This window comes from Microtus oregoni, unplaced genomic scaffold (assembly GCF_018167655.1).
Source record: "Microtus oregoni isolate MIOR12 unplaced genomic scaffold, Mior012 000027F_ref0000203, whole genome shotgun sequence".
Classification (NCBI taxonomy): domain Eukaryota; kingdom Metazoa; phylum Chordata; class Mammalia; order Rodentia; family Cricetidae; genus Microtus; species Microtus oregoni.
The window spans coordinates 12,462,360-12,485,873 of NW_024543086.1; the positions used below are offsets into that span (position 1 = coordinate 12,462,360).

The window sequence follows — 23,514 nt, forward strand, 5'->3', positions numbered from 1 at the left end:
CAGACCAAGCAAACCCTTTAGCCCTATGGCCCCTAAAGTAAGCTGCCACTTCTCTGCCTCCCCACTGCGCTAACAGTCTCGTCCAGCATTGAGCGCATTCCTAGAGAATCATGCACCGGACTACGTGCAGAGTTCCCTGTGGGTGGCACAAAGAGCTTCCACAATAAACAGATAGATGTCATTTCGCTGTGCAGAAGTGGGCTTACAGCTAAGTAAGGGATACAGCTTCTTTTTTTCTTATGCACTGTGTTACACTGTGTTTACGGTTGTCTTATTGACTATGGCCATGAAGATTTGGAGAGCTTTTGCAGTGTGCCGGGAAACGCCTTCAAGTGTTCCTGCATGAGGGTGTTCATCTGGTCCTTGTGGCAATCCCAAATGAATGGTTTGTTTTGTTTTGTCTTTAGCTATAACCCCATTATATAGTTGAGGAAACCGAGTCACAGACTAAATGCTCAGTAAATATCAGCCTATTGTTACACACATGTAACAGGCTTTTTGTCATGCTCGGGGAGGGGTTGTTTGCTTTGTTTTTTGAAATTGGTTCTCATTTTGCTCATGTTGGCCTCAGACTCATAGCCGTCCTCCTACCTGAGACTCTCAAGCACTGGAATTAGATGGGTTGCTACGGCTCCTTGTTTACTAAATTGTGTTCAGCCTATCTGGTGGCTCCCATGGTGAGCACTGCACAGGTAACCTAGCAACCCTCACAGAAACACCAGGCAGGTTACCAGGATTCCTAGCTTCCAGAGACTTTCAGCCTTGAGGAGGCTGTGCGTGTATGGACAGCTATTCTGATAGTCATTTGCTTTCTCTCCCCACCCCCAACCCCACCCCATACCATTTCATAATCTGCCACCCCACCCCACCACCCCCCACACATACCCGTAAGCCTCAAGTCTATCTTCATCATTCCCTGAGTACCGAATCCTGGGATATATCAGTGAGTCCTGTTGTCACTGTAGTTCAAAGTGTTATGTAGATAACATAGTTACGTATGTAACCCCTAGTTGAGGGCCAGTTGGTGATGGTTGTTGCTCCTCCTCCTCCTCCTCCTCTTCTTTTTCTTCATTGAAAGTTTCTCTATTATATACCTCTGAGTGTCCTGGAACTCATTATGTAGACCAGGCTGGCCTGGAACTCACAGAGACCCACCTACCTCTGCCTCCCCAGTGCTGGGATTAAAGGCTTGTGTCACCGTACCCAGACGTTGGTTCTCCTCTATCAGCCTTTATCCCACAAGCCATCACCACCTAAGGGAGCCTCCAGGAATACAGCACAACACATGATCTCAGCAAGTGTGAGCTGCAGAGGGTGGCACTCACCTATAATCCCAATGCTAGACTGAGACAGGAAGGTGAAGAGTTCAAAGCCAGGCTGGCTACACAGCAAGACCTGTCTCAAAATCAAGCAACAACAAAAGAAAAATATAACCCGCCTGAGGGTGTAGCTCAATGGAGAGTACCTCCTAGCTGTGGGTCTCCACCCCTTTGGGGACCCCCAAGACCATCTACATATCAGATGTATTTACATTACCATTCATAACAGTAGCAAATGTGCAGTTATGAAGTGCGAGAAAAATAATTTTATGGTTGGTGGGGTCACCACACCATGAAGAACTGTATTAAAGGGTCGCAGCACAAGGAAGTCTGAGGACCACCACTGCCTTAAATTCAGCCCCTAGTCCTGGGGTGGGGGGATTTAGATTATAGATATATATTATATATATATATTAATATAGATATATAGATATATTAGATATAGATTATAGATATATTAGATATACAGATATATATTAATATAGATATATATTAGATTGTGTGGAATGTTTTTCTTTTTTAATTTAAAATTTTGGCTTTTATAGCTTTTTATGTTTTATATGTGTAATTTACATAAGTTACATATGTATATATGTCAATCATATCTTTCAAACCAGATTCTAACTTCATTCCTGCCAAGGGTTGTGCTTTATGCTCCTTGGTAATTTTTAGTGAACATCAGAGACAATTCAGAGCACCAGTGTGAGCGCAGATGTTCCTAATTTGACTTGTGAAAGCTCCATTCTCTGCATGTGGCTCCAGAAGCTTTGAAGCATGGTTTAAGGCTTATTCCCCACCTCAAGAGCTAGACTTAAAACACTTCCCATTATTCTCAGGACCTCCACAAACCTGTTTTACCACATTGTCACCCTGTAACAGCATTGAAAATCCTTGTCCTTTGGCAAACTGACAATGAAACCCTAAGACAACCCTGCCCTCCCTCCCCCTCTCCTCCCAGGTTGATAGCTGGCCCAGATGAGATTCCTTTGCAGCCCTGGCTCTCACAGTCCTCAGTTAGAAGTAGACGAGGGTGGAGAAAGATATCAGTCCTAACACACAGAGTGGTTTAGGAATGTAACTTTACGAGGCAGCGGACCTGGGACTCTGGAAAAATAACCTATCCTTCTAAGTTTTGATGTCTCTGTATGAAAAGTCCATGGTTGTCAAGACTGAGCTAGAAAAATCCCTGTCTAGGATGTAACAGAGCCTGGTGCAGATTAGGCGCTCAATGAGGGGGATGGGAGCGGACCATTAGTTAGTTATGGGAAGAGAGACTCTCCATCTAACCTGAGCTTGCTGCTTGCTGGAGAGCCCTGTTATATCAGCTGCCTCATGCCATGCTCTTTACCTCATTCAGAAGAGTTTTTGTTGTGCCCCATGTTGCTAATGAAAACGTAGGGAAAAAAAGTCCAAGGCCACTCAACCAGCAAGGATCAGAACTAGGACTGGAACCCAAGAACTTTTGGGGCTTCGTATTTGTATGCAAGGGGGCAGAGGAAAGAAACTGCTGACATGACCTCTCCATTCTTAGGGGAAGGTTTCTCTTATGAATAAGAGAGAGAGCATCCGGAAGCACCTGGAAAAGCTGAGAGTAGCGAGAAAGAAAAGCGTGGACACGGCTAGGGCTAGGGAAGCCAGACACAGGGGGAGGACAGTTGAGATGGCAAGATAACAAGAGATGGTAAAAGAGCAAGAGGATAGATAGTCAGAAATATAGAATAGACAGACAGACAGGGTGCAAGAAATAGAGAGGATAACTAGAGAGAGACAAAGTGGGCGGACAAATCATGTGGATGGTAGGGGGCATGGGTCGCTGGGGAAAGAAAGAGCCTGATATAGGACAGGTACTTGTGATACTGAGGGAGCCTGGAGGCCAGTGGTAATGTGAGCTTCCATATGCTGGTGGACCCCAGGGGTAACCTGTGTCCCTGCTGCCACAGGGAAGGGAAATGATTCCTTTTGGCAGATGAGAACTGGTTTCACAAGTGCCCGAGGAAGGCTGGTTTTATCTATCAGAAATCCTCCTATGTTCCAGCTTGAGCTCATTTCTAGAGAGATGGATGGACTACCTGGGACCTAACACTGTTCATTTCTGTTATTTACTTATTTGTTGTTTTGGGACTAGGGATGGAAACCCAAGGGCCTTCCACATGCTGGACATGCATTCTGGCCAGTGAGAGACATCTAGCCTTTGTCTTGTTCCTTGCTTTTCTGTTTGTTTGTTTGCTTGCTTGCTTGCTTGTTTTGGGGGTGGTACCTGAAGTAATAAGGGCGGTGGGACTGCGTCCCCAGCACCCCGGCTGCCTGCTCGGCTAGCTTATGCCCCGAAATAATTACACGGAAACTGTATTCATTTAAACACTGCTTGGCCCATTCTCTTCTAGGCTAATTCTCACATATTAATTTAGCCCATTTCTAATCATCTGTGTGTAGCACCCCAAGGTGCGCTTACCGGGGAGATTCTAGCCTAGTCCATCCTGGGTCGGAGCTTCATCCCGGGAGCGGGGCATGGCGTCTCTCTCTGAGGCGTCTGCTCCCGAGAGAGCTGTGGAGTCTCTGAGCTCACTTCCTCTTTCTCCCAGCGTTTTGTTCTGTTTACTCCTCCCACCTATCCTCTAACCAATAAAATGGGCCAGGGCAGTGCCTTTATTAGCCAATGACCTTCCTCCATCAGGTACCCAAGAATCGAACCCCATCAATGGTAAGCACACAGTCTGTTCCACTACACTTCCAGTCTAGAACTGTGGGGTTACTATCAATTATTATTACTGAGATGCTTGGAGACTTACAGGATTTTGAAGTTTACTTCTTAGTCCTCTCTAGACACTGCCCAGATAACCCTCTCCCCAGACCCAAAAAGTATACGGCCCCTTCAAGCTCCCTTGGAATTGCTTTTGTGTAGTGGGAGACAACTCAAGCATTCCTGCAGCCTCCCATGTTTGCAGAGCCTGGGAACCTCATTCTTCAGGAGTAATTTAGGGAGTTTCCAGAGGGACTTTGATGACATGTCAGGATCACTGTGAGAGACCAACATGAAGTTCTGCTTCCCAAGAGCTTATGTGTTTGCCTCCATGACACCAGCCAAGAGTTGTTGAGCAGCTATGTCTAAGCACTCATGAGCTTGATCCATAGTCAGCAACAAGAGTTTCTGTTCTGTTCTGTTTTGTTTAAATTAGAAAGAAAAGGAAAGAGGAAGGTAGATGAAGACTAAAGAAAACCTCAAGGGCAAGGAAAAAGAAAAGTCAAAACCAGAGTGTGGGGCTTTGGCTTGACCCCTTGTGAGCCGGAGGGAGTTGAGAGGCTGTTGCTTTAGCAGGGGAAGGGCATGGCAGGAGCTCTTTCTGCACTCCACAGAGCCCCTGTGCCAGAGTTGTCTGGACAAGACGGGATGAACCAGCTACTGTCAGAGGCTATGCCTGGCTTCTGAGTCCCGAAAGGCGTGCCGGAAAGAACAGCTGCATAATTTGGGAATCCTAAAACACATCTCTCTACTGCCCGACACATACGTTTCTTTCCTTTCACCCCCTACCCCAAGAAATTCTTTTATTGGGTATATAATGGTGACCCTTTGTTCTCCCCGACCCCTCTGGCTCCATCTAGCTCTATTCCAAGTGTTCTGCTCAGAGCTGCTCTCTGCAGCCCAGTTCTAGAGCCCAGGTCGGTAAGGGCCTGGAGAAATCAAGTAAAAGCTCTTTGCAGCCCAGCACACAAACAGCTCTGTCTACCCTTCTGGGGATGTAAAACCATTCTTGCCCTGTTGGCAGAGGAGAGTGCTGCCCAGCCTTCAGACCTGTTGAGGCATACAGCTCTCCCCTGCACGCACTATCCCCCAATAGTTTGGCGGGGGGGGGGGGGGACTCACATCCTACCCGAACTCTGGGGGTGTTTCTCTGGAATATCACCTATAGAACTATGAAGCGATGCAGACGTTTTCAGACTAACTCTGAGAGAGATAATAGCCAACCTGGCAGGCTTGCCCAGGCCTAAGGATAGACGGGCTATTTTTAGTGGAAACACAATTGGGGCTTTGTTTTGTCTCCACGGAAGCTGAAGTAACTTCAGGGGTCAGCAGCGTGGGGACCCCTCCCTTCTGTCCTTTCCCCTCCTCCGGAGCCAGGGCAGGGTGGGAACCTGCTCCTATTTCCCCTTTCCTCCTTTCCAAGTGATTTAGCGTGGCACAGTTTGGGCTGTAGCAGGAAGCCAAAGAGGAATGCCTGTGAGGGTTTCTGTCCTGGAATAACGGGTTTCCCTTGACTGTTAAAGTTCCCTTTTTCCACCCTCCATGGATGCCTCGGGCCAGCCTTTGATGAAAGCATGGAGTCCTAAGTGTATTGGCTCTCAGAACCTCCTCCACAGCCTAGTCCTCCAAGGGTCCCCACCCCTCAGCCGTCTCTGGTTCCTTAAGTCATAGCTCAGTGGCGGAGGGCTTGCCACCCGTGGGTACAGCCCTAATGTGATGTCAGCACTTCTGAAACGAGCAGGGAGACACTTTGCTTTTTTCCTTCAACCTTTCCTTTCATCAAAACAGACCTATACATAGGGCCTGGATAAGCCAATAATCTCCAGGCTAGCGGTGTTTAATCCCTTACATTTATACACTACTTCCTAGTTCGCCATAGGGTTTAAGTTCTTTATCCCAGTTGACGGCGAGAACAACTCTGAACAGGGCCAGGCAAATACCACAATCTAGGCTTCGTTAGAACACTGAGGATGTGTGTGGTTGGTAGCCGTGTCTGAGGCTGCGCAGTAGCGTTGTTAGAACATCGAGGATGTGTGTGCTTTGGGAGCCATGTCTGAGGTTATGGAGTAGTTTGGTTAAAACACCAAGGATGTGTGTTTTTTGTGGGCCATGTCCGAGGCTGAGCAGTAGCTTAGTTAGAACACCAAGGTGTGTGTGGTTATGAGCTATGTCTGAGGCTGCACAGCAGATCATTGTGACAGCTGAGAGTCTTTTGTCCTTCTCACCTTGCCCTCATTGTGTCCTGTAATTCTGCACGTGTTTGTTGCCGACAGGGTTCTCAGGCGGTGAGATGGCTCACCGGGTAAAAGTGCTTGCCAGGCATGAACCTGAGTTCAACCCCCAGAACCCACAGAGAGATGAAAAAGAGAACCCCACAAAGTTAGACACAGTGATTCTCCACCAAGGGTGATTTGGTACCGTCTATTTGGACAATATATAGAAACTTTTTTTATTTTTGAGACTGTGTAGCCTTAGCAACCTGGAACACACAGAGGTCTGCCTGCCTCTGACTCCCAGTGCTGGGATTTAAAGGCACGGGCCATCACACCTGGCAGGAAGCGGTCACAACTCAAGACTGGGGTATTATTAACAATTTGTGGATCAGCGTCGGGGACACTGCTAAGCAGCCTGTGACATAGGACAGGAGACACACCATCTCCTCGCCCCCGACTCTTGCAGCCTATGCCAGATTCTAATACCATTCATGTTCAGCTCTGTTCCCAGGATACCACAGTTAGAATCTAAGTTAGGGATGGTCACAGCACAAGCGAAGTTGCTCAGCTCTTAGAGACATGTTGCAGAGAAACCCCTCCCCAGCCTGGCGGACTCAGGAGGGAATCATGGAAGATTTTCACTAAGAGTTCATACTTAGAAAAGCCTAGTGCTTCTCCATTCTGCAGTCACACACATTCTGCAGCTTGACATGGTCCTTCTGTCCCCACCCCCACCCCCAGCAGGGCCTGGACACGGCTGTGAAGGATGGAGACGGGACACTTAAGAGCGCCCGTGCTTTCCCCCTCCTCTCACGTCTGATGGCTCTCGTTTCCTGACCCCTAGGATTGACAAGAAAATGTCCGATGCTCAGGGTGGCTACAAACTGGATGAGGCCCAGGCTGTGTTGAGGGAAACCAAAGCAATCAAGAGAGCCATCACCTGCGGAGAAAAAGAGAAGCAGGACCTGATCAAGGTGATGAGGGCCCCAGGGATGCGAGTCCCCGGTACCCTGTGTGTGTATAAGGACTTCACACTGGCTACTTTCACACACCACACAGACCTCTCAGTTCTCATGACAGGATGAGCTTCCCTAGTCCAAATATTTGTTTTGAGCATTCACATGATACTTCCATGGAAAATTCTATACCTGACTTTGTGTGGCAGGCACAGACACAGACACAATATGGGTGCATCAAAAATATCAAGATACCTTTTTGCTGTGTGCATGAAACATCAGTTTTGCATTTAGACTTTGGTCCCATTCCCTAACATAATTTATTATGTAATGCCAATAGACCAAAATTAAAAAGAAAGAATCACAGGCATTTAGAATGAGGTAGATTTACCCTCTAGCAGGCTTCTTGAGATTGTCTACTCCCCTCCCCTTTTATAAAGGGGAGAATGGAGGCTCAGAAGCACTGAGTTACTTGCCAAAGGCCATATGGTCTCTGCCAGTGGCAAAGCTAGAATGGAAGCTTTGCCTGGTGGCACCGCCATAGTCAGGTCCCTACCACTAGCTCTTACTACACATCTTGGTTTGTTTGTTTTTCTGTTTGTTTGATTGGTTTTTTTTTAAAGACTTATTTATTATCCATTAAGTGTTCTGCCTGCACAATAGAAGAGGGCACCAGATCTCATCGTAGGTGGTTGTGAGCCACCATGTGGTTGCTGGGAATTGAACTCAGGACCTCTGGAAGGCAGCCAGTGCTCTTAACCCCTGAGCCATCTCTCCAGCCCCCTTTAGCTTGTTTTTTTAATGGACCAAATGATGGAGCCATTTAACCCTGAACATCGTCTTTGAATCACTCTCCTGTGTTCTCTGTGCTGGGAACTGAACCACGGAGATCGATTCCACAACATGGTGATGGGGCTAAGGGCTCTGCCTATGTGGCTCAGGTTATCTCCATTCTACAGATAAGGACAGTCTGGCTCAGGCAGTAAGTGGCAGAGCCATCAATCAGACCCTAGAATACGTGATTCACAAGCCCATTGCTTCACTACTGAATGTAATCCCTGCCAGAACCACCTAACCCTGAAGACACCTTCCCCTTGCTTCACTGACACTTCAGGAGGCCAAGACTGAGAATTGCCACTGCTAACTACGGGAGGAAACATTGATTAACAAGACAGCTGTGGTCCAGTGAGCACAAGGGCGTGCGTGGATAGCAAAGGGTAGTCCTGCTTGTGATTAGTGGCTAAGAGCCCTGAGCTGTCACTCCCAGCTTCTCATTGGTACAGTGAAGACCATTGAAAGATTTCTCAGAGAACCTGTTTGATGCAGTAAATTTGCAGTGCTGGTGAGTGTTGGCATCACATTGCATTGTCTTTTATTTGATTACACCTTTAATTGACACGCCTGTAAAATAATTGTCCTAGGGTTACAATCGATAAGATGAAACTGCATTACCAAAAGCAAATTGGGGAGGAAAGGGTTTATTCTGCTTGTATTTCTACCTCTAGTCCTCCACTGACGGAAGTCAGACAGGAACTCAAACGGGGCAGGAACCTGGAGGCAGGAGCTGATGCAGAGGCCATGGAGGAGTAGTGCTTACTGGCTTGCTCCTCATGCCATCCTCAGCCTGCTTTCTTATAGAACCCAGGACCACCAGCAAGAGTGGCATGACCCTCAGTGGGTGGACCCTAGCTGGGCCCTCCCCCATCAATCACCAATTAAGAAAGGACCTATAGGCTTGCCTTCTGGAGGCAGTGTCTTTACTGAGGCTCCCTCCTGTCAGATGGTTCTAGCTTGTGTCAGGTTGACACAAAATTAGCCAACACAGTAAGGACTGGAATTTTCCCACTTCACAGAAAAGTAGGTGGATGCCTAGGGAGGTAATCAGCTATCTCAGATCATGCCGTGATAAAGAAACAGCAAGAGTTCCACCTTAGGGGCCTGGAGAGATGGCTCAGCTGTTAAGAGCACTGACTCTTCTCCAGGGGTCCTGTGTTCAATTCTCAGCATTCATGTGGTGGCTTACAACCACCCATATCTCCAGTAGCAGGGGCTTCAATGTCCTTCTCCGGAGTCTGAGGGCACTGCCAAGGAGCCACAACACTCACTGCTCCCCCCACTCCTCCCTACACTGCAGAGCCTTGCCATGCTGAAGGATGGCTTCCGCACAGACAGAGGGTCTCACTCTGACCTGTGGTCCAGCAGCAGCTCCCTGGAAAGTTCCAGCTTCCCGATGCCAAAGCAGTTCCTGGACGTGAGCTCACAGACGGACATCTCTGGGAGTGTGAGTAGCCCAGGGTGGTATCTGGGTAGCCGCCCTAGCAGGGTAACTGCTTATCCTTCATCATCAGAGGAGCTGATCTGTGGCTGTTAACTCAGCCTGGTGGAGCTCAGTGAACCCCAAAAGTGGCATGATGATATGAAAAAAGCCTGGTGTTGGCTTCCACCGTCCTAAGTACTGCCTGGCCAAGAGCGTATGCCTGTAGGCCCTGCATGCAATGTGTTTTTAACGGGTGAAGCGCCTTCGTCCCGTTTCTTTCATACTGTTTTGTAGCTCCATTCTGGATCTCTTTCCATCTGGAAAGCAGAGTGTCTTTGTCTCATTATTCTCCACACAATGCTTACAGCTCTCAGACAGCTGCTGACCCTTGGTGCCAAGGTTCAGCCTGGTCCCAGCCGTGGGTAGTGAAAATGCTGCCAGTCATGAAAGTGGCCAAGTAGGACCAACCCACAGTGAGTGTGGTCTTCAGAGAGCCTTTGCTATCCTCTCCGGGAGCACAGAACACTGGGTGACCACCCCCTAGCCTCCTCTGGTGAAATGCTGTCCCCGACTGAGTTCTGTAACTCTTTCCCCTCTAATGAGGGGACACTCTGTCCAAGTGTAGTTCTGTGAGCCTGAAGTTTTGTTTTCGATAGGCAAGTGTAGAAACAGGCTATTCCCCCTTCCCTGTTCCAGTCATTCATCCAGCCACAGGCCCCCACCCCGAGAGCCAGACTAGGTGTGCTTTCTGCTCTCTGGGTCTTTTTTTCTGACTCTGCCTGGCTTCTGATCTCACTGTAGCCTCTCTGAGTTTTCGGCTGTGCCCAGGTTGGTTCTTATGTATTATCTGTTCCTACTCCTCTCACTTACAGTCTGCGCTTCTTATCCGCCTTGGCCCTGATTTATTTTTTTCCTGTAAGATGGTATGGGAGGAGGGGGGTTTTGTTTCTTTTCCCAAAGTGCTTAAGTTTGAGACGATTCTTATGGCCCGAAGGAAGAAAAGTGTTTTTGTTTAGCTGTCTTCCTCCACAGTCCACACAGCCAGCCCAGTGACTGGAACTATTCTTGGCTCTACCCACGAGGCTGTCATGTCTCGCATGAGCTATGGAAACCTCGCTCAGCAGTGGCCTCGCTGTGGTAACTATGTAATCCCCGTCTCTGTTCTTATCTTGTTCCTCTAGTTCGGCACCAGCAGCAACAACCAGTTGGCGGAGAAGGTCAGATTGCGCCTGCGGTACGAAGAGGCCAAGAGAAGGTAAATCAGGGCCAGAGCTGGGAAGGTCGTATTTGTAACTCCCATGGGTGGTGAGGGCCCTGTGGACATGCCTCCTGCTTAATCTTCACATAGATTATAAAGATAGGTGCGAGCATCCTTTTATGTTTTGGAGAGGAAACGACTGGCCCAGGATGCTGTGCTAGACAGAGTTGAACTACATTTGAAACCAGGTCTGTTTAGATTACTAGGTCAGAGCCTAGTAATTTTTCTATTTACCTGGCTTGGATTCGATAGTCCATGCTTTCTGATAGTCTTGGAATCAGCTTGGTTTGAAGGAGCAGTATATTTGTTTGATTTGGCTCAGCAACAGGAGAAAGAAGACTACGGGCATTTCTCACTTCACAAAGAACACACGTTATTTGTGGTCATCTTTAGTGTTGTTATAACGGGGATTGAACCCAGGGCCCTGTGCGTGCCAAGCAGGTGCAACAACTGCATCTCCAGTTGTTTCTCTAGATATGTTGCTTGTTTGTTTTTAGACAAGGTTTCCCCATGTTATCCAGGCCGACTGACCCTGAACTGATCCGTAGTTCAGGCTTTTTAAACTTTTGGGGGTCAGGGTGGGGTCCTGGGGATTGAATCCAGGGCCTTGTCCATGGTAGGCACTTATATTCTACTAATGAGCCAGGACTCCTACCTGACTGCTTGTTATTATGCATTATGATGTGTGTGCAGGGACAGTGTAGGGATGCACACATGTTACTGTGCACACGTCCGAGGACAACTTTGTGGAGTCTCTTCACTCCTTCCATACTAAGGTGGGTTCTGGGGACTAAATTCAGATCCCTGAGTGGCAATTGCCTCTACCTGCTGAGCCATTTCACCAGCCCCACAGATGTCCTTGTGAATGAAAATGAACTTAATTATGAAATCAGTCTTAAAATCCGGAAGTAGCACCTCCTGCTTCAATAGCTGGTGCTTTTCAGCAGCTCGGGCTCTGGGGATTCGGATGTTCTGTGGCTGCATGGACTCGTAAGCAGCTGGGTTTCGCCATTCCAATGATAGCATCATAAAGCCAGGGTTTCTACTGCATTTGTGGAAAAGCATAGGAAGATTGCGTATTGTACTAAAAAGAGTTGTGCACTGACCGGCTTATCCAGTTTTAAAAACTTCCAGCAGAGCTGAGGAGATGGCTTACTGGGTAAGGGCGCTTGCTAACGAGCCTAACAACCTGAGTTCAATCCCAGGGATCCATGCGGGAGAGAGAAGTGACTCCGGCAAGTTATTCTCTGATCTCCGTACACATGTGGCATGTGTCATAGCATGCAACCCCACACACCTGCATAAACAAACACACAAAATGCGGTAACTTAAGAAAATAAAAAGCCAGAGTGGTGGTGGTGCATGTCTTCAATTCCAGCACTCAGGAGGCAGAGGTGGATGGACTTAAAGGCCAACCTAGTCTACAAAGGGAGTTCCAGGAAGGCTCCAAAGCTACACAGAGAAACCCTGGCTCATAAAACTAAAAAGGAAGGAAGGAAAAAAGAAAGGAAGGAAGGAAGGAAGGAAGGAAGAAAGGAGGAAGGAAGGAGTTCCTATCTTGCTATCTATCTGTTAAAGGGGAGAAAAGTTTGACCCAGGATGTTCCGTGACTCTCCCAGGTGATACATACAGTATTTGACTGAACCCTGGATGTTTCGGCTTTGAGTTCATGGTATTCTTTCTACATGATGTACCAGCCTTATTGGAAAGAACTAACTGGCCATTTTGGTGGTGACTAAACTTAGTGGCATTCATTGCTTTCTAGACCAACTCTCCGGTCTGTGAAGCATCTCCATGGAGCCAGCTAGGATGTTGCCCAGCCTGAGGCTCTGCCCATTCCCACTGAGCAGCATAGCTCCTGGCAATAGCGTCAGAAATTGAGTAGAAACAAAAGGAATGAAAGAAAACAGAATTCAGCAGGCTAACCCACCCCTCCCCCAGCAGGGGGATTTTTGGCATCAGGCTCAGCTAGATCCAGGGTTCGGATGGTACAGCTTAAATTTCATTTCTTCTCTGTCCTGCTTGTTGACTTGCCGTCTGTGTTGGCTTCATCCTCAAGCAGGCTTTCCTCATCAAAACAGCAAGATGGATATCCAGCAGGTCTATTATGCTTACCTACCTCCAGGTTTCCAGCCTCCACAGATAGACCACCTTTCTTTCCCAACAGATGGATCTTTTACTAGGGACTCTTGTTTGTCTGATTTGGGGTTGGTGTATAACTGTGTTCTCTGTTTTTGAGACAGGGTCTTGCTATGACTCCCAGGTTGGTCTCGATATTATTGTCCTCCCAAGCCGTGTTCCTAATCGGTTTGATAAATATTGGGTCTGAGAGAGAGTCACTGGTAGATTTGAATGGCCTGTCGTTGTTGCAGGGCTAGAGGATAAGGGAATGCCAGAAGATCTAGGCATGGGTCTTGTGCTCATGCTGGGATGAGGATTGAGGTCAGCTCACCAAGTAACTTGAGGACCTATCATTTTCTCAGGAGAAGCTGAGCTAATAACAAGGAAGGAATTGGATGATGATCTGGTGGGAAGAGTTTTCTTTTGTGTGCACTGTTTCAGCTCCCCCTAGGGGCTTAGCAAGTCAGCAACAGTTGTGTATTTGTGCCTCCCATCCTTGACCTTCTGATGTCTTCCTACCTGTGGGAGGCAATGCCTATATCTTAGATAACCAGTCCTACAGAGACTGGAGGAGTGAACTGTACCCCCCCCCCCCCCGGGACTGAGACATTAAATGTCTCACTACCACCGAAAGCTGGATTTGAGAGAGAAGACAGCTCTTTATGGGATGGAGAAACAGAGCGCAGGTCTTAAAGAAGGGGAGAGACGGAGCAGTAGTTCATGGAGACCTCCCTTGGCTGGCTGGCGCCTTCCAGGTTTTGTCCCCTGTGCATGCCTGAGAGGGGGACTAGTAGTTACATCTGATTCTCCAAAGGATGAACGACCTAAAGGTTAAAATACAGTGGCATGGGAAAGCCACCCTGGAAAGTACACACAGGAAGACATCAGTCACTCCTCGATGTCCTGCTTGTAGCTAAGTCCCACCAGCGCTTATCGTACCATTCTAGCCTTTGAGCACTGGGAGTCAGCAACCACAGGCATATTCATCCATTGCTGTGTACATGAATACAAAATCAAATAATTCACTTAGAATTCCTGCTCACCAAGGCCAGCTGGCCTGGGTCTGAAAAAGCCTGGGATAAAACCGGACTCGCTGAACATAGCGGACAATGAGGACTACTGAGAACTCAAGAACAATGGCAATGGGTTTTTGATCCTCCTGCACGTACTGGCTTTGTGGGAGCCTAGGCAGTTTGGATGCTCACCTTACTAGACCTGGATGGAGGTGGGTGGTCCTTGGACTTCCCACAGGGCAGGGAACCCTGATTGCTCTTTGGGCTGACGAGGGAGGGGGTCTTGATTGGGGGAGGGGGAAGGAAATGGGAGGCAGTGGCGGGGAAGAGACAGAAATCTTTAATAAATAAATAAATTTTTTAAAAAAATTAAAAAAAAAGAATTCCTGCTAGGACTCTTGGTTGGAGAAAGAATTAGATGGATTTGTCTATATAGAACCTTGGCTACATATCACAAGGCATCTCAAATCCAACAGTATTTGGTAAAGAAAGTTTGGTCACATTTCACGTAAGTGAGCTGGAATGTCAAGTCCATAGGTCTGGGCTCACTACAAGGACTGGCCATGTGTGGTAATTTTTGATCTCAAATGAGCCATAGAGTGCCTGCCTGTCCAATGAGATCAGTGAGTCTTTTGTGTCTGCCCCTTAGCGATGCAGTAACACTAGGGCCCAAGACCCCAGAGCACTTTGCAGAGGCCAGATCCTAAAAGATAGTGGTGTGCTTGCTCTTGGGTGTTTATAACAATACTCTTTAAGTAGCATGGGAATAATTGCCATTGTCTGTACAATGCCTGACAATATGTAGAGTTCTTGTTGCCAATTTTCCATGTGGTGCTCATGGGCTGTCTCTTTGGTTACCATCATTGTCCCCACCTTACAGTGGAGGATGCTAGGTCTTAGAAAAGTGAAGATTCAGGGCTACTGGCTGCTTTCCTTAGTATTCAATAACTGCCTACAATTGACCAGGCTTTGTGCTAGAAGCTATGATACCAAAACGATTTTCCTTGTTGCTTCTGGGAATCGAACCCAAGGTCGTGTGTAGGTGAAAGCACAGAGGCCCCAAATGTTCCCAGCCCCTCAAATGATTTTTCCCCAAGAGACGATTCTTTCCATCATAAAACTCAAGGTCAGAACTCCTAACTCAGGTCTCTGAAGCTCAAGTTCATGACTGTTTTCACCATTACTACACTCAGAACTGAGAGCACACAGGTAGCCACAGCCCAGTGGTTCCCCTTGCCGATGACTCAGCCCTGTTCATACACTGTGTACGTCATCACTGGTTTTCATACCCACTCTGGAGGATGAGTTATTGCTTGTCTCATCTCCAAGGCTCAGGACATCTTCCCAGTGTTACATAACTAATACTAGTGGTCCAACCCGTGACGGCAGTAGCATAGAAACATTTATTGAGGGCTTACTATATGCCAAATACTGTGCTTTGAGTGTGTCTATGTGTGTGCATGCATGTGCCACCACCCTGGGAAGGAGTTCTTATAATTCCCTTCAGAGATGTAAGCACCTCACCCAGGGTCCCAGAGCTCCTGGTAAGAAACTGTTGTCTGCCATGGTGTCCAACTCTACTGCACCGGCCTGGGAGCTGAGCAAAAAAGGAAACAGTAGCTTTCTGCTCTGAGGACATCCTGGATCCTGGTACTTCATGTCCTTAGAAGAACCACCCATGTTCCAGTTTCTATAACGTCATTGTTCATCTATCATACTCACCTTCTCAATCCCCAGGATCGCCAACCTCAAAATCCAGCTGGCCAAACTTGACAGTGAGGCCTGGCCTGGGGTGCTAGACTCAGAGAGGGACCGACTGATCCTTATCAACGAGAAGGAGGAACTGCTGAAGGAGATGCGCTTCATCAGCCCCCGGAAGTGGACCCAGGGAGAGGTGGAACAGCTAGAGATGGCCCGGAGGCGACTGGAGAAGGACCTGCAGGCAGCCCGGGACACCCAGAGCAAGGCACTGACCGAGAGGTGGGTCTGGGCTGAGCAGATGGGGCCCAGGGGCTCAGGGGAAAAGGAAAACATGCCAATCTGGCCTGGCAGCCCTATAGGAGCCAGGAGTCAGGGTCATAGTGGGGATGCCTGAGTAGACTGGTGAGTGCTCTCATGTAGAGTTGTTAGCCTTCCGGAGTGGTACATCAGAAATGATGGCTTATGTTCCTGTGCACCAGGAGCCTAGTACTTCACACAGGAGGCTCTCAGGAGGGTGTCTGCTCCCTGAAGCAAGCCCCATAGCACCTGATCACCTGGGAGAGTGGCTTTCCAGTGTTGTAACGGTGACTCTCGGTCTCTTAGGTGACAGGAAATTCGCAGGTTTCACACAGTGAACATCTCTGCTTTACCAACTAGGCTTGTACCTGGTGTCGCCGGGGAAATGATTTCCCTTGCTTATTTCTGCTCCTAAACACATACACACCTTTGGATTCACTGTGTGGGTGTCTGGGGCAGGGGATGTCCTCTGATGTTTCCTCTCTTCTGTTAGACAGTCAGCCCTTGGTACTCAAGGGTTCCTGATCCTGGAAATCAATCACAGATTGAAAATGTTTGAAAAGTAGATTAAAAATTAATATAACAAAAAATACAAATATTTGATGTATTATCTTAACAACTAATTTGTAGTACTTGCACTGTATTGGGATGCACTGTATAGAGATGATTTAAAGCATACAGGAGGGCAGCTGAGATGACTTACTAGGTAAAGGTGGTTGCCACCCAGCCTGACAACCCAAGTTTAATTCCTAGGATCTACATGGGGGAAGGAGAGGAAAAACTGTGCACAAGTGTACACACAGACACACATACACACACACACTAAAATAATAATAAATCATACAGGAGAATATGTATACAGACATGGTTTTAGTTATAAGCAGTCTGAAATATCTGTATGCTTTGTTACTGATGGGGGTATTTGGTGTCGTAGCCAGAATATGCCATTATCTTCTTTTTTTCTTCACGACCCACTGTACTGTTTTCAGCATGTCCCGAGGGGCCGATGTTTGAAGGCCAGTGGCCTAGGGGTTGCAGACTGAAATGCTTACGGGCTAAGCATGTGATGGAGATGCTTACGGCGCACCTAGCTGTAGACCCATCAGTCTGGGGGACTTTGACCCTGCTTGTCTGATGTGGGCACTGCCTCCTAGATCCAGTGAGCAGGCTCTAGGGCTCTGTGTGGCCCGTGGTCCTTATGTTCCTTTTTTGTAGCGCTTAGGGATGCAACCCAGGGCCTCACACATGCTAGGCAAGTGCTCTACTACTGAACTGTACACCACAGTGGAACTTTAAAGGGTTATCAGCTGGATTTTTAATTTTCAAATACTGACAATTAATGTAAACTGTAAAGACTATGAGCCAGCCTCATCTGGGACGTTGAGACCTGTTTCAGACTCTGTATTTCCTTTGGTGCTCCTTGCAACCCCTTCTCCCAAATTAGAAAATAGAAAATTATTGCTGAGCAGTGGTGGCACATGCCTTTAATCCCAGCACTCAGGAGGCAGAGGCGGGTGGATCTCTGTGAGTTTGAGGCCAGCCTGGTCTACAAGAAGTAGTTACAGGATGGGCTCCAAAGCAACACAGAGAAACTCTGTCTTGAAAAGCAAATCAAAAAACAATAGAGAATTGTGCTTAAAGGAGGTCTTATAGTTCGCAGACATTCACCCGTCCATCCAGTCACTCACTCAGTCATACCCACCGTCATTCACTCTGCAAAGGCTGTCCTGTAGCATGACATCTGTGTGTGGCAATCTGGAGCATTCAGAAGTTAAGAGGACTGTTATCTGAGGTCAAAGTGAGAAGCCTGCTGTCGGTGAATCAGTGTATTGGTTACTCTTTGTTGCTGTAAGGAAGCAGTGTGACCAAGGCAACTTCAAGAAGAAGAGTTTATTTTGGCTTATGGTTCAAGAGGGTTGGAGTTGATCCTGGCAGGGGAGTGTGGCAGCAAGCAACGGAGCAACAGACTGAGGGGTCATATCTTAAACACAAGCAGAGAGTGGAGAGAGAGAGAGAGAGCAAACTACAAATAGGGCAAGGCCTGGAGCTCTCAAATCCTGTCCCCGGTGATATACTTCCTCTAGTGAGGCCATACCTCCTAAATGTCCCCAGATAGCTCTACCAGTTGGGGACCAAATATCCAGATAGATGAACCTATGGAGGACATGCTCATACAAGCTGCCACAGTCACAAAGGGATTCCTCCATAGCAACCAGATCTGCTGGAAACAGGACCTCAGGCCTCCCAGTTTCTAGGATTGTGTGTATGTGTGTGTGAGACACAAAGCAGGATAGATTGAGCACACAACGCGGAAGAGTGGAGCGTTGTTCTAATAACCTGCAAGTCTCTTCTGGCTCTTTTCATTCTGTCCGTAGCAGATTTGGAGCAACATCTCCCCGCCTACCACTGAAGGGATGCAGAATTGAAGCTAGGGATTTTTCGTTTTAATTTTTTTATATTAACATAGACAGTGCTTGTAAGTATTTACAAAGCAGGGTGCTATTTCAGCATATGTCCACCCTGAATAATGACGACACCAGGATAATTGGCGTTCCCATTGTCAACATTTCTCGTTTCTGTTTTCGGAGCTTTCAGAATCTTCTTGCTGTTTTGAAATAACCTGTCCACTGCCACTATGAGACCGCAACGCAGAGCCCCAGAACTAATTTCTCCCATGAGAATGTATTTCAGAACTCATTATCCGACCTCCCTCTAGCCTTCCCAGTGACCATGGTTCTTCTCTGCTCCTAGGAGATTGATTTCTGTATCTTCTAAAATGAGAAACATGCAGTGTTTATCTGTACTCGGTTTATTTCATTTAACAAAGCGTCTTCCAGATCCATCTATCTTACTCCAAATGACAGTATTTCATTCTCTTTTTTATGATTTAATAATATTTGCACAAGCAGATATACACCCACACACACAGCCACACTGTGATTTTCAAATGTGTGTAATTGCTCAGGAATAAGCGAGGGGATTCGTTTTCCCAGCAATGCCAGGCGTACGTCTAGTTTGTAAAGCAGAGGAACATGCATGCACCTCATGGGGAGCAGTCTGGGAAGTCCGGGCACCTGTGTGTATCTGTATGTATTCTGCATATACACGGCCCGTAGCCCTTCATCTCTAAAACACCCAGCTCACAGCAGCATCCTAGCAACTGAGTAAGCTCTGTTTTCACTAGCATCTGATGCTCATCCAGGCCCTGCCCTGACCCTGGGGGCCAAGGATCCCTTGATTGCGAACTGGACCAATCTTTCCAACCAAGCAGATTCTCAGAACTACTAACTGAGACATCCAAAGTCTATCACCTTCCCTTCTATCCTCTGCTGGCAGGAATGGCTGGCCAGCTTTGACCCATCAGCAATTTTACTATAAGGAGAACAGCAAACCTTAAATAGCTGGTGTTTTATAGTCCACACCGGCACTTGCCTGAGGGCACCATGCTGGTTTTCCGGGAACCATATCCTGTGATGATAAGGGTTCTGTCATATGCCCTGTGCCTTTTGTGTTTATTGAAAGTATAAATGGATGGGAGGCCCGGGCAGGGGCTTACTGGACCTTTGTGCCAGTGCCTGGGCTTTCGCCTAGTACTAGACCCAGTGACTGTCCCTGGGAGCTGTTGGTCGGCCATCAATCTTTTCTGCCAGAAGCTGGAGAGGACACACTGATCACAGCCCTACTTGAATCTTGCTGATCTGTTAACCCTCACTATTGACCAATATGAGGTCATTTGCCTCATAGAGAAAAAAAGAAGGCACAGACACCAAGTACCGGAAGTCTACGAGCAGGCATTTTGGACCAGATTGTGAACGGAGATATTTCATTGCCGTGAAAGTTTTCGTTTCCTGAAGTTAGAACTAGAAGATCCTTCAGGCACCCCAAAGGTGCACTGGTCATGGGCCAGACCCTATGTTTTGTCTAGTAACTTGAGAGCATGCTTTACAAATGAGGAAATTGAGACTCACTTGACATCACCAAGTGACAGAGCTGGGTCCAGGCTTGCAGTTCAAGCACCTACTTCATTTAGGCAGCTGCCTGCTCAGAAGGCCTTTCAATATTGCTTTCAACCCCATCTGTCGAAGGTCCAGGAGCTCCAGTGGAACAGTGAATCCACACAGCCAGTCTAGGGAATCAAGACTCTCCACTCCTCCGCTGATTGGGCCACACGAGGGTTCTGGAGGACAAGGTCCCTGGGTGCATGCAGCAGTCAGGAAGGCAGTGGGCACAGGGCAAGATGCCTCTGTGCCCTAAGAAAGTTCTGAAGAGAGAAGCCAAGGGAATGGCAGGGAAAGTGCTGATGGATCTCAGTCCACTTGATTCTGATCCCTGTTGTCTGTATTCAGTGCTGGGCCTCTAGCTTCCTGCTTTCTTTTTCTGTAAGTCTCTCCCTCCTCTCTCCCCCTCTGTGTCCCTTTTTCTCTGTTCTCTTCCCTTTAGCGCCCCCAGTGCCCTTTTTGCATTCCTCCCCACCTCCCGCCTTTTCTTTCTCCTTCAGGTCTGTCTTCACATTCTTTGCATTCCCTGTGATTCACTCTCTCTGCGAACCATGCATCATGCATGCATCAGAGCCAGTGTGTGGTCACACAGGATGCTTGTTAGATCATGGGCACCACAGCCCCACCCCGGGGACCAGTTCTTCAGGCCTGAGATGCAGCCCAGGCGATTGCATTTTTAACCAGCACCCCAGGTGCCTAGTTACAGCTTGTGGGTATTCAGGCCCCACCCCCTGGATCTTCTGCCTGTTTCCACAATTGATGTATTCACGGCCTCCCAGCATGTGCACATCACTCACAGCACCATCTGGCCTGCTAAGCCTGCTGCCGCTGGGAGGGGACCGCAGCACCTGTGTGTTACTGTCTGTGGCTGTCCTTGCCTGCTCAGGAAGTCAAGTCAGCCTGAGGACAGTTCCTTCACTGTCCTGCTCAGGCTCCAGTGGGGACCTGCATTTGCTCCCAGCATACTCAGGCTTGCGCTATAGAAACCGCGAGCTCCACTTCTTGACCTCAGACGTATTCTCCTTTGTGAGCTTTGCTCTTAGAGGGTCGGAATATTGCACAGCCTCATTCATTCCCTTGAGAAATCTGGGATTTGTTCATTAAAGGCCCCATCTGCCAGCCTCTTCTCTGTCCCCATCAGACCAGGCAAGAATCTGGGAGGAAAGCTCTGGAGATTGAGTTGGCCAAGACTGATGCCAAGGCCAGTCAGCCTACCGTTGGCTTACTGTTCTGTCTTGTCAGTGATTTCACAGGTTCTCTTGCCCAGGAGCAAGCACAGCTTCTGCAGGCTTGTGTCAAGGGCCACCTCCGGTCTCATGTTGTGGTAGAGAGATGGCCTGGCTTGGTTTGATTTTGTGTGAAACTAGCCCTTATCCTCAGGCACTGAGCTCTTGGTGCCTTCCTGGGACCAGAGAGCAAGGGCCAGTCAAGCTCCTTCTCTAGCAGAGTGGCAGGGAGTAGGAGTGAGTCACCTTGACATGGAAATTTATCATCCAGACCCCACAGTAGAGTGAATGAACTCAGCCGTTTCGCCTGGAAAAGAGTGACCCCCCCCTTCCTCCCTACCTCCTGTCTACAGAGCCACTTCGATTTCCCTATTAGTAGGGGATAGCCGACTGTAAGAAATAATCCCAGATCTTGTGGATAAACACTCTTGAGGTTTGATTCTTACCCATATAATATCTTAATATTCCCAGTAACTGCCAGCCTCCCTTGTCACTGAAGAGCCCACAGCCTTTCTGCCTCTCCTTTAAGGCCACAAGGATCTGAGGAAGACACTTCCCTTAAACACTTCAGGCTGATACTCGTGCCATCTGCCCAGATCTTGTTGTCTAGAAGTTGTTCGCGCGTCTCAGCCAGTTATAAGAGAGCCTGGGAAAGTGATCTAACGTTGAGCCTGGGAACCCAGGACACAGGCAAGAGTGGGTGCCAGAAATCTGGCCACAAAGCCATTTGCTCAAAGTCTAAATTAAGGATCCCATCCTCTGCTCTTTTCAATTCTTCTGGACCTTGCCACACCCTCCTCTAATTAGATGCCCATTGTCCTCCACCCTCCGTGCTCTGTAAGAGTGGCAGCGAGTTCTCTTTCCCAGGGACAGCATCTAGGGTAACCTGGGCACTCAACAAATCGTGGTTGATGGAAAGAAGAAGGGAGGGCAGGAGAGGAGAGAGCAGTTGAAAGAGAGGAAGGGAAGAGAGAGATGGAAGGAAGAGAGGGAGGGAATGGCACTTTGGTGGAATCCTAATTCCCCCACTACATCCATAGTTTTGAGTAAACTATGTAACCAAGAGCCTCAATTTCCTCATCTGTAAAATGGTTAAAGACCACTCTTCACGCGCACATATCATAAAACAAATCAGTGCATTGTCTTTAGGTTCCTAGTGTAGTCCGTAAGGTATGGCAGGTAGCAACACGATTCCGACAGAATTTGTGTATGAATTGACTGTATGTCTTCACAACACCCTAGTGAGATGTTTTTACAGTCGTCCCTGTGCGGTTGTCATGTCCATCTGTCAGGGCACAGACCTCATTTTCTTTTTCGGAGATCCAGAGGGGACCTGGAGCACGGCATCCCTTTGGGGCATCATCGTCATGCCTTCTCTTCCTTCAGGTTGAAGTTAAACAGCAAGAGGAACCAGCTGGTGAGAGAACTGGAGGAAGCCACTCGGCAGGTCGCCTCTCTGCACTCGCAGCTGAAAAGGTGAGTGGTGGGTGGTGACTGTCCCCATAGGGATGGCCGGGAGGTGGCCCAGCTCCGTGATGCCCTTCACGATCCCCCTTAACTATGAGACGCAGAGAAGGAGGTTATTCTAGCAGATAGGAGCTTGGCCAGGATGGCTGGCTGTTGTCCTTCATCCCTTGGGACTATACACACAGAGATGGCCCCAAGAAGATGCCCATGTGTGTGAAAGCCTGTCACTTCCGCCTGCCAGCCCACTTTTTCAGCATATAGTAGGCTTCCATAATCTCAGGCCTCAAGGGCTGAAGTATATTACTGGAATCTCATAGTAGCTTTTTGTCAAGTTTCTCTCCCTCCCCAGCAAAAGTGGTTTCTTCCTGTTTTTATCAATAGATACTGCTTTTCAGTTGACATTTAGGATGTGAGGTCTCCTTTTAAGTTAAATATTTGAACATATTAAAAAAAGTGAGTTGGGACTGGGCATGGTGTCCCGCGCCTTTAATCCCAGACTCGGGAGGTACGGCCTTTGGATTTCTGAGGCCAGCCTGGTCTACATAGCAAATTTTAGGCCTGCCAGAGCTACACAGTGAAACCCCATCTCAATCAACCAATAAATAAAAAAAAATGAAGAAGCAAAAATACTTCAATAAAGTTTCAATGTGAGCAATAGGAAAGAGGGGTAGAAGGAAACTGTGGAAGTCACGTGTGTGACTTCCGACTATCATCCCAGCACTCAGAGCTGCAAACAAGGGCATCATAAGTTTGAAGCCAGCCTGACCTACAAAGCAAGAGTCTGAACTTGGGCCCACAGCCCAGCTCTGCTACTTTGGGTACATGACTTTCTCAGGATCTCTTATTTTTTTCTGAGTGGAATCGGGTACATGGCCCAGCTTACGTTGTCAAGTAGGCTAGGAAGACAGATGCGTACCCAGTACCCTTAGTGTTTCCCAGACCTGGTGG

At 48.0% G+C, this 23,514-nt stretch overlaps 1 protein-coding gene across 1 annotated transcript in view; it reads left to right on the forward strand.

The window, feature by feature from the left end:
- Nucleotides 1-23,514, forward strand: part of Wwc1 (WW and C2 domain containing 1) — a 155,477-nt gene that overhangs the window by 98,484 nt on the left and 33,479 nt on the right. Inside the window, exons 6-10 of the mRNA XM_041676108.1 lie at nt 7,117-7,246; nt 9,363-9,509; nt 10,667-10,740; nt 15,615-15,857; nt 22,486-22,575. Of these exons, the coding sequence (XP_041532042.1) occupies nt 7,117-7,246; nt 9,363-9,509; nt 10,667-10,740; nt 15,615-15,857; nt 22,486-22,575 (684 nt within the window). The remainder of the gene's footprint in view (nt 1-7,116; nt 7,247-9,362; nt 9,510-10,666; nt 10,741-15,614; nt 15,858-22,485; nt 22,576-23,514) is intronic.